Raw genomic sequence first — 12,228 nt, 5'->3', positions numbered from 1 at the left:
ACATTGCATGGCAAATAATATAACTTTTATTTAGTTATTGTGTTCTTACTCTCTATAAGGACAAGTTGCAGAATTAAAAGTGGTGATACTTTCTCCTTGGTAACTCTTGGAATAGTCCAGAAACTCCTTTTAATGAGTTCTTGCCTATACCTATACAAATTAAATAAAAAATCCATCTCACACTGGCTGGTTTCATATGATTCCTATCTGTAGATTCCACACTCCCTGAACTGCCTAATCCTTTACTCAGACTTGATTTCAGAGCACATATATTGTTTGTTTTTCAAACTCTTGGATCTCCTAAGGGTGTTCTCTGGATCCAGTTATACTTATGTCCACAGTCCATTAACTATGGAATGACAGCCTCAGCAGTGCTAGCTAATCTTTCTAACAGTTAACACAACAAATGAAGAGTTTGAATTTTCCACATTCAAAGAATCACAGATCTTAGTGCTTGCATGTACTTTAGAAGTCAGCTGTTTTAAAAACAAAAGATAAATCATCTCTTATCTCCAGTCAAGGGAACCATTCAAACATAATACAAAAAAAAAAAAAAAAAATACAAGGAGACAGTAAATAAGAAAGTCTGGACACTCAACCCATACCTAATGCAACCTCCTAAAAGAGAAGCCCAGAAGAGATAGTATAAAAAATGACACACAAGTGATTTCCCAATCTCAGAAAAAAAAAGCTCAGTCTGAAATTTGAGAGTATGGATCATATTTTTTTACAGCCTCAATGAAAAGAGAATCACACCATACTGGTAAAAGTAAAAATATAAGTCTATAAGCATTCAGATGGAAAATCTTGTTCTATAAACGAAAAAATGTGGCCATCCTGGAAGTTTCCCACAGTGTTCAATTCTAGAAGACAAATAGAGCAACAAAAACAGAGCTTCAAAAGACAAAGACAGTAACTCCAAAATTCTGCCCCTAGCCAAGTTGTCAAATGAAAGCAACATTATGTATGTATGTTGTGAGGGGGAGGTCAGTGAGGGAAAACTCAGGTATAAGAACAAAACTATGCTTTTCTGAACAAATGACTGAAAGACAGATATTTCATAATGAGAAAAGATTAGCCAAAAGTCAGAATTCAAAAGTGAGGAAATGACAGTTGAAAAGGTCTTATAGTGAACAATTACATTCAGTGAACATATAGGGAAAAGTTTAAAAAATTAATTTAAATGTGGCGAGAGCCAAAATATACTAGAGCATTGTTTTCTCTCTGAAATCAATTATTGCTTTTGTCCAAAATTAATGGGAACTAACTCTAAATTAAATTTTAATAAAATGGGAAAGGGGGAGATGAAAATAATGAAAGTGCCAAATTTCTCATTCATATTCCATAAAAGGGAGTAAAGATATTACTGTTCTGATATTGACTTCATTGGAAAAAGCAGTTGGCCATCGTACCTGTTGTCAACGAGTCCATTCCGACTCATAGAGGCCCTACAGGAAAGAGTAGAACTGCTCCGTATGGTTTCCAAAGTTGTAATCTTTACAGAAGAAGGCTGCCACGTCTTTCTCCTGAGGAGTGGCTGGTGGATTTCAACCACTGACCTTTTGTTTCACTGGCCAGTAGTAGAATGAGGTTTTGAAAAAAATCCTGTAAATTAATCTGGAACTTCCAGAATATCCTTATAGCTGTACTGAAGACACTAGAAATGCTACAGGTCTTGGCTCCTCACTATTCTACCATTCTTCATGTATTATGATGCTAAAACCAAAACCAAACCCATTGCTGTCAAGTCAATTTCAACTCATAGTGACCCACAGGACAGAGTAGAACTGCCCCACAGGGTTTCAAAAGCTGTAAATATTTATGGAAGCAGACTGCCATATCTTTCTCCCACAGAGTGGTTGGTGGGTTTGAACTGCGAATCTTTTGGTTAGCAGCTGAGGGCTTAACCACTGTGCAACCAGGGCTCTTTGTGTTACTGATGTACCCTCCCATAAATGGCAGAGAAGCTGAAGCACATGGAAGAATAATATCAATTTCTACATACAACAGGAAAATGAAAGGCTTGTTATTAATTGGGTCTTGAAAGATAACATGTGAGATAATTCATTTAATTGAAGGGCAATGCAAATCACAAACCTATCAGTAAGAATTGATACATCCCCCTTTACTACACCGTAATTAATTAGCTTGATAGAATTTCATAATAAAATAAGTTCACATTCTATATTAAAACATCTTATTTTCCACTCCAAAAATGAGCATTGTTATAAAATTCCTCGTCAATTAATATCTAACTTAAAAAAATAAAAACAAAGCTATTAAAGGCAAGGAAGGGAAAACTTAAAACTCAAATGACAGTATATGTTCACTTTTAAAAAATCACTACTATTTTTTCCCAACTACTAAACTCAAACAAGACATGCTAAAATTTTCTCAGAATAAATCAAGCAAAAGATTATCTTCCGAAATGGAATAAGTTGTTCCCTTCAATGTATCTTCTTTCTTTGAAAATTTCATTCAGAAATAAATTGTGCTAAACTTCGTATTATTAAACTGCAATAAGCCATACTTTCTCTTCTCAATAGCTATATAAAAAATATGTTACCTGTCATAATATTTGGTAAGAAATGTAGAAATAATTCCAAAATATTTAATATCCAGGCTCTAAAAAATACTGTTGTAAAATTGTGTTGTTTAAGAACAAAGTGGTTTCAAAATCATTCACAGTTTACTGACAGACTTAATCTTTACCCCAGGGCACAGGGGCAAATGTACATACATGTAAGTAGTTTCCTAAACATTTGTGCAGAGTGAAATGTTATTTATTCTTTGAGGCGTCATCCCACAGATGTCACCCAAAAATGTAACAGAATCCAGTTTGTACCCTTTGAAATGATACAATGTTAAACCAACCTTCCAGCAATGATTGCTCGTATTTCACGACTACACAATTTATATTTTGGGCATTAATTAAATCCCCTTCAATTAAATGTACTCATGATTAGACTTCCCTAGAAGAATGGTGCTTCTGAAAGACAAAAATTTCTATAATCATATGTCTCTTCATCTGATTACCTAATCATTTCATTTTAGAGCAGAGAACTTTCTATTACCATTTTAGCATATTTTCATGCTGCCTTAAAGTACTGTTTCAGCTGCGAGGTATAGAAAGACTTATATTGCCACCACTTCTCCTATTTTTGATTTCTCAATATATTTATTTCTGTGAATTCACACAAATAGTCTAATATAAATAGAAGGGGCCTTAATTCCAAAGTGACACATTTCAAGCAGGCTCTAAGTGAAATATGGTCCTAAAAGGAATTAAGATGTTACATATCATGAATGCTGGTGAGACTGGACTAAAGAATGTTTCATATTCTGGAGAAAGAGGAAACAGGAAATAAATTGCAAATTCCTTCTTCACTAACCAGGTGTTCACGGGCCCTCTCTTCAGGTATGTGTTCTCAGTGGCTGCCTTAGCCTTCATTATTGCATGCCAAGTCCATCCCAGGGGCTAGCCAGGGTAATGAGCTCCCAGGGGCAATCTCTAAATTGAGTGCCCCCATTCGAGTGCTGAGGCGCCATCTCTAAGTTGTACCCCCCTCCTCAGTTTCAAGATGAATAGACAATGACAGTGGCCAAAAAAAAAAAGGTGGGCACACCCACTGTCCATTATCAATTTCCTGCAGCACCAGCCATGAGGGGCAGCAGGTGGGCTGACAGGTGGGCTCCCGGCGGGCGCCTGGACCCTGGTGGCAGCCAGGGCAGCACGAGCGGTGTCTCTGGTGCTGCTGAGTCATCCTGGCAGATACCGAGAACCATGGCAGCAGAGAGCAACCCTGAAAGATAGTTGAAGTGGGGGCGGGTTTTCTGAAGCAGCTCAAGTTTTGCATAGATTGGTCTTGGCCATATCTCTGGACTGTGGGGTGTCACCCTTCTGACAGCGTCACCCAGTGCAGTCTGCACCCACTGCACCCCCATAGTGATGCCACTGGTGCCTCAGAACATCACCCCATGCCTTGCCTGTTGCCCCTTTGGACTTGTGCCTGGGGTCAGTGCCCCTGCCTGCCCCCCATCCCCTTGCCATACTTCTGGTCTATCTGCAGCTTGGCTCACTATTTCAGCACCAGCTTCAGACTTGATAGAAATACGGAAAAGCTGCTATCCAGTTCTCGAAGGAATTGTAACATCAAATTCAAGGTCACTCAGTCGATACCTATTAATAACTCCGTGGAGATCAACAATACTTATGAAAGTTTACATGAAAGATTTGCAGTCCTCCCGTTTTTCTAGATTAGGATGGCAAAAAATGGCGCAAGACCGGACAGTGTTTCCTTCTACTGTACATAGGTTTGCTATAAGTCGGAACTGACTTAAGGGCATCTAAGAACAACAATCATCTACTTTAAACAGGTACAGGTACAGTTTCCAAGCCCTTATTCTTTTGAACTATTTTAAATGTCATGCACAGTCCCTAATATAGGAAGTATACACAGATTCTTGATTTTACAAAGAAGTCCAAAATAGAATAACAAAAAATTAATGTGAATTAGTGAAGACTATGCGCCAAGTACTTTACATGAGTTACATCATTTTCTCTTCAAAACAACCCCATGTAGTCTTAAACGCTAGCCACTGGCCATTTAAGATGCATCAATTGGTCTCAACCCAACTGGAGCAAAGGAGAATGAAGAACGCCAAAGACACAAGGTAATTATGAACCCAACAGACAGAAAGGACCACATAAATCAGCCTGAGCCCAGAAGAACTAGATGGTGCCGGGCAACAACCGATGACTGCCCTGACAGGGAACACAACAGAGAGTCCCTGATGGAGCAGAAGGACGGTGGGGTGCAGACATAAAATTCTTGTAAAAAGACCAGACTTAATGATCTGACTGAGACTAGAAGGGCTCTGGAGGTCATGGCCCCCAGACCTTCTGTTAGCCCAAGACAGGAACCGTTCCCAAAGCCAACTCTTCAGACAGGGATTGGACTGGACTATAAGATAGAAAATGATAGGTGAGGAGTGAGCTTCTTGGCTCAAGTAGACACAGGAGACTATGTGGGCAGCTCCTGTCTGGAGGTGAGATGAGAAGGCAGAGGGGGACAGAAGCTGGCTGAATGGACACGGGGAACACAGGGTGGAGAGAAGGTGTGTGCTGTCTCTTTAAGGGGAGAGCAACGAGGAGTACACAGCAAGATGTATATAAATTTTTATATGAGAGGCTGACTTGATTTGTAAACTTTCACTTAAAACAAAATAAAAAAAAGATATATATATATATAGAGAAACCAACCCCAGGTATTTATAGAGTAGAACTGTACTCTATATGGTTTTCAAAGCTGTAACTATTTTGAAAACAGATTGCAAGGCCTTTCTTATGAGGCTCTTTTGGTTGTGTATGAGTTACCAACCTTTCAGTTAGTAGTTGAGTGCTTAGCCATTTCTACCACCCAGGGACTGTCAGGTAATATTTAACCCCCATCAAAAAAATTTATAACAGGTTTATTGAGAGATAGTTCACATACCTAAATATGCCCTTTAAAGTTTACAAATCAGTGGTTTTTACTTTATTCACAGAGTTGTATAGCCATCACCATTTAATTTAGAACATTTTCATCACCCCCAAAAGAAACCCCATTAGCAGTCACTTTCCATCCTTGCCTCCCCCACCCTCTAAAAACCATGAATCTACTTTTTGTCTCTATGAATTTGACCATTCTGTATTTTCCATATAAATGGAATGACACAATATTTGGTCTTTTGTGATTGGCTTCTTGCACTTACCATGTTTTCAAGGTTTATCCATGTTGTGGCATGTATCAGTATTTCATTCTTTTTCATTAATGAATAATATCCCATTGTATCAATATACCACATTTTATTTATCCATTCATTAGTTGACAGACATTTGGGTATTGTTTTATTGTTTTGTTTTCACTTTTCGGCTATTATGCATAATGATGCTATAAACATTTGCATGCATATTTTTCTTTGGATATATGTTTTCAATTCTCTTGGGTGTATACCTAGGATTGGAATTGCTGGGTCATAGGGTAACTCTATGTTAAATTTTTTGAGGAACTGCCAAAATGCTTTCCAAAGTGGCTGTACCATTTCATATTACTAACAGCAGTGAATGATAGTTTCAATTTCTTCACGTCTTCACCAACGCCTGCTATTTTCTGTCTTTTTTATTTTAGCCATGTTAATATGTGTGAAGTAGTATCTCATTGTGGGCTTTATATGCGTTTCTTAATGACTAATAATATTGAGCATGTTTACACATGCTTATTGGCAATTTATATATCTTCCTTTGAAGTATTTACAAAGTTTTTAATTTAGTAAAGTCCAAATTACATATTTTTTTCTTTTATCATTTATGCTTTTCATGTCATAGCTAAGAAACCAAGAAACCAATGCCTAGTCCAAAATCATGATGATTTATGTTTTGTTCTAAGAGTTTTTATACTTTTAGCTCTTAGGTCTACGATCCATTCTGAGTTAATTTGTGTTTATGATGTGTTAACCCCATTTCAAAGAGAGGCTAACGAATTTTCACAAAGTATCCCAGTACACAAGGGGCCAAGACAGGATTCAAATCTAGACAGCTTGCTCCAGAATCTGCAAAACTCAACCACAATGTCATGCTCCTCTATATTCCTATTGGAATTTTTTGTCTTTTGTCAAAATAGATGTGAATTCATAGGTTATATGGCTCTTGTCCTTTTAATTATCAGTGTGTAGAAAATGTAATGGGAAACTCCTATGGAAAATGTCAAAGTTACTCCAAAAGGGATCATCAAGTTTCTCCGTCACCCAAAGACACATGAAAACTTTAAAAAGCAAAGCCAAAGTCTACCTGCTATAAAACTGCATTGCCTGTACTGAAAACGTCTTACTGATTTTACACTTAGTCCGTGGCTTTTGATAAGTGAAATCAGAAAAGAAAACTGCATCAAAGGTTTCCTTTCCTTAATATACCATATCTATGTTCGCTAACTTTATTAATACGTTTTTTTTCTAAAAATATCCTCCTTATATTACTATGTTACACTCATTGAAAACTAACCGGTTCTCCGAAAGATGACCATTTTAAAACGAGATAGTGGCTTATTTATTCCAACTAGTTTGTATCTAAGGAAATTTCATCAAAATGGCATGTAAAGATACCTATTTTCGCGATAGCCCTATAAAGCAGGATTTAGGCAGAAATTAACTTGCATTTTCACACGAAGGTCTAGGAAACTAAAAATGTTAAAAACTCTAGCAATGTTAAGTAGCATTAAAACTGGTCTACCTAGAACTATCTCAGGTTTCTTAATAGTCAATGTAATATTCTACCCACCATATATCACTGACTCCATTTAGCATGGCAATCATAAATGATTAAAATCAATTAAAATTCATAAAGAATTATGTGTTATTCACTGTGTAAACAAATTATATTATATCAGAGAGATTTTAGAGCAGTTTATTAAACAGACCTTTCAATTCTACCTGCTCCATCAGTGATGGGCTTTTAAGAAAAGAAAAAAAAAAAAGCAATTTCATTTAGGTACCAGTAGTTAAGTATTTCCCAACTCTCGACTCAACGGCACTGGGTTTGGGTTTTATTTGCCTATTACTCTATTCTATACACAATTTAACACATATTTTGTTGAAAAATAAAGATAAATATTGGTTAAATGAAAAGCAATTTGTCTATTTGCACTCTCTTGCTGACTTAAAGCTAAATTTTAATTTGTATTGCAAGATTCTGTTAATGAAACTAAGATAATTACTAAAGTCCATAACATTAACATAATGGATACATTCTCATAGAATCTCAACAGAGTTATGTTAACTTGAAGCTTCATAATAGATGCCACTCAAAAGAGTTATTTTCTAATTTTTAATGGGAACACTTTATATTTTCAATGAGTTTTGTAGTCTAAACCAATCTGTACAGCTTTGCCAACATGAAGGGGTCATTTGAAATCAGAAAAGGTAGAAAAGTATGCTTTGTTTTTCTTTCAAATGGCTCAGATAAGTTTCTAAAGGCAGCAGAACCACAATTTCTACTAAAGATAATTAATCTGATGATCAACTAGAGGACCAAAAAAAATTAAAAACAAACAAACAAACTCGTTGCTGTCAGTCAACTCCAACTCACAGTGACTGTATAGGACAGAGAAGAACTGCCCCATAGGATCTCCAAGGAGTGGTTGGTGGATTCAAACTGCGGAACTTTTGGTTAGGAGCCAAGCTCTTAACCACTGCACCACCATGGCCCCAATTAGAGAAAGCTTCCCAGAAATCTTTGAACATTTTAGCATTTTGTCCACCCCTGACTGAGAAGCTTACAAATCCTTATACCACTCTTTTATTTCCCAAAACAAAACTACAGGACAGGCTTTCTCAAGAGCCATATAAACCCTTCTCAGGATCACCATTATTCTGGGACATTAATGCAAAACCAAATATAAGATCATGAATAAATTCATTCTTCAAAGTACGAGTTACTCAAAAATAGTCAAGAAGCCTTTTATCATAATCAAATATGGCTAACGAAAATAAAAATAAAATATAATGACATCACAAAGCTTTCATGATATGAAAAAACTAAAAACATATTGGTTGATGGCAGAGTAAGTTCCTCTAAAGACCAAAGAGATGATATAAAGGAGAGCCCTTTAAGGCAATGAGGCACTCAAGTTCAGGCTAAAGAGGGGGAAATATTCTGTAAAAGAAAATGCTGTAATATAGTTTCTTATTAATCCCAACTTATCCTGGGAAGCTAAAGAATATAACTTTAAATTTTAGCATATATTAATTGGGTCATGACCCAATTAATTATTTAGTCCAAACATTATAGAAATAATTTTGCTTAGTAGAGAAGCAACTGGAATTTGGAAAAACTCTATTTGTTAAAAAAAAAAAAAAAAGAGGTTATTCTATAATAAAAAGGTAGGTCATAACCAGGGTACCTGGGTTTACCTTTGCTTTGCGAAAGTGGTAGACCACCAGCATGCTAACGAAGTCCAGCAGCATACATAGGGCTTGGAAGGAGATGATAGCAAGTCGCAAATACTTATCCTCCTGGACAAAGCATGGGCTGTCATCAGCACAGTAGGGGCATCCCTCTCTGCAGGGTAGGCAGACATGGGCTTCTTCTGACACGTCTTTTGCACTTCCTCCAAAAAGTTGATCCGGACCCCTTCCTGGAAGTTCCAAATAAAACCATAGTGTCATTGCACCTCTGAGATAGGTGATAGTGAATGCAAAGTCAAAACACGTCTTCGCCTCCCCATTCCTTTAAAAAAAATTGTCAGCCCTCTTGGACTGAAACAAAATTCTTTTTAATCCTTTGATTTCTGAAAATTATCATTCAGAGTAATTGAAGAAAATTAGCGATAATGGAAATAAAACTTCTCAAAGGCAGCAGTTTTCTGAGTCTTTCATATTAAAAAAAAAAAAAATTCATATTATTATCTACTATTTACCAAGTGAAGTGCCCTATGGCATAAACCATATTCCATAAAAACTTGTTAAAGAATTAACCAGGAAGAATGATAAGAAAATCAATATCTTTCCCATACCAAGTAAATATGCCCAATACTTTTGGAACTTCCTGACCTAGATGGCATAGAATTCAAAATAACACTTCGATGGCTCCTTAATTCATCAGAAATCTCATCTACCAAGTTCATTAGGTCTTAATTGAATAAAACGATACTTAATTGAAAGTTGTTCAGTGTGCATTTGTGTAATGATGATGCACCCTTTGCCCAGAGTACAATTAATACTTACAGGCTGTCGTGTAATTTCCCACTTTCCCTACCCATATGACATTTCCGCACTATTAACTAACTACTGCTATTGATCCACCCTTTAATTTTAGATTGTTATGTCGCAGTTATCAAAATTTCCTTAGCTCTGAAGCCCAATAGGTAATGATTCACTTTTTAATTCTTGAGTTTAGCATTGACAAATATCCAATTAATAACATATATTAAAAAACAATTATTTCCAACTCTAAACTAAACATGACGGGCATTAGTGAATATGTACCCAGTAAAGTATACATCAAGGAGCCCTGGTGGTGTACAGTTAAAGTGCTTGGCTGCTAACCAGAAGGTCCGTGGTTCAAACCCACCAGTTGCTCCGGAGGAGATCTGTAAGGATTTATAAACTTGGAAGCCCCATGGGGCTGTTCTACTCTGTCTTATAGGGTTGCTATGAGTCAGAATCAACTCGACAACAGTGGGTATAAGTGTATAACATATTATTGATTAAACCTTTCAAGACTCAATTATCTTTTCCTTTGAATTTTTGTTGATACCATGTGTTTTCACTAATGAAAGGTATGCTGGTTAAAGGACTAATTCAGAATTTTTTTATGATTTATGGATTTTGATATCCATTATCTGGGATCAAATTTATCCCAGCAGACTCTAGACATTGTGATTCCTGCCGATAATGAGTCAATGACATTTTTTTTTTTAATTGCTAGAAAGTTTGCAAAATATGAGGTAAAACATGAAGGTACCTGGCAATGACTGCACACGCATTTTATTCTAGTCTCCTTCTTCTTAGCCTTTTCATTATTTTTCATGAAACTTTTCAAAACACGGTAAAATGCATTTTTCTTTACTGAAAAAACAGTACTTACAGCCCAAATAAATAAAGCTAAGGGATTTTTTTTTTAATCTCAAGAAAGTTAGCACTACAACGCATTCTTCACTAATGCAAAAGCAGTACAGACAGTCCAAATAAATAAAACTAAAGGAATTTAAATCTCAGGAAAATTACCACTACTTCCCACCACTCGTCTGTCAGTCTGTTGTACCGTAGTGGCTTTCATGTTGCTGTGATGCTGGAGGCTATGACACAAGTATTTCAAATACCAGCAGGGTTACCATGGTGAACAGGTTTCAGCAGAGCTTCCAGAGTACAACAGACAAGAAGAAGGACCTGGCCATGTACTTCTGAAAATAATGGCCAGTGAAAACCTTATGAATAGCAGCAGAACATTGTCTGATATACTGCCCTCAGGTGTGAGGTACTCAAAATATGACTGCCTCCTCTAAGTAGAGTCAACCTGAATGGTGGGTGGAGTAATGCTTCCAGGACCTTCATTTGTTGATATGGCATGATTCAAAATGAGAAGAAACAGTTACAAAATCCCTTAATAACTGGAACATCAAATGTACAAAGTATAAACCTAGGAAAGCTGGAAGTCATAAAAACTGAAATGTAATGCATAAAGATCAATATTGTAGGCATTAGTGAGCTGAAATGGGCTGGTACTGGCCATTTTGAAGTGGACACTCATATGGTCTAGTATACTGGGAGTGACAAATTGAAGAGGAATGATGGCACAGTCATCATCAAAAAGAACATTTCAAGATCTGCCCCAAAGTATAATGCTGCCAATGATAGGATAACATCCATATGCCCACAAGGAGGACCAGTTAATACAACTATTATTCAAATTCTTACACCAAAAAATATTGTCAAAGATGAAGAAATTGAAGATTTTTACCAACATCTGCATTATGAAATTGATCAAACATACATTGATAATTATTGGTGATTGGAATGAGAAAGTTGGAAAAGAAAGAAGAAGGATCAATAGTTGGGAACTATGGCCTTGGTGACAGAAAAGGTGCCAGAGGTCACATGATAGAATTTTGCAAGACTGACGACAGCTTCTTCATTGCAAATACCGTTTTTCAACAACATAAGCGATGGCTATATACAAGGGCCTTGACAGACGGAATACACAGGAATCAAATTGACTGTATCTGTGGAAAGAGACAATGGAAGAATTCAATATTATCAGTCAGAACAAGGCCAGGGACTGACTGTGGAACAGACCATCAATTGCTCCTATGCAAGTTCAAGTTGAAAAAAATTGGAACAAGTCCACAAGAGTCAAAGTACAACCTTGAGTATAACCCACCTGCATTTAGAGACCATCTCGAGAATAGATTTGATGCACTGAACAGTAATGACTGAAGACCAGATGAGCTGTGGGATGATATCAAGGACATCATACATGAAAAAAGCAAAAGGCCATTAAAATACAAGAAAGAAAGACAAGACCAAAATAGATGTCAGAAAAGACTGTCAAACTTATTCTTGAGTGTAGAGTAGCTAATGTGAATGGAAGAAATGATGAAGTAAGGGAGATGAACTGAAAATTTCAAAGCACAGCTCAAGAAGGCAAAGTAAAGTATTATAATGACAGGTGCAAAGACCTGGAGTTAGAAAATG

At 36.6% G+C, this 12,228-nt stretch overlaps 1 protein-coding gene across 1 annotated transcript in view; it reads right to left on the bottom strand.

Moving 5' to 3' along the window:
- GPR158 (G protein-coupled receptor 158) overlaps nucleotides 1–12,228 on the bottom strand; it is a 552,101-nt gene that overhangs the window by 210,734 nt on the left and 329,139 nt on the right. Inside the window, exon 4 of the mRNA XM_003410549.4 lies at nucleotides 8,947–9,170. Within this exon, the coding sequence (XP_003410597.2) occupies nucleotides 8,947–9,170 (224 nt within the window). The remainder of the gene's footprint in view (nucleotides 1–8,946; nucleotides 9,171–12,228) is intronic.

Source organism: Loxodonta africana, chromosome 4, assembly GCF_030014295.1.
Source record: "Loxodonta africana isolate mLoxAfr1 chromosome 4, mLoxAfr1.hap2, whole genome shotgun sequence".
NCBI lineage: Eukaryota > Metazoa > Chordata > Mammalia > Proboscidea > Elephantidae > Loxodonta > Loxodonta africana.
The sequence above is the reverse complement of the archived record's forward strand: the minus strand, read 5'-3'. Positions and strand labels throughout refer to the sequence as shown.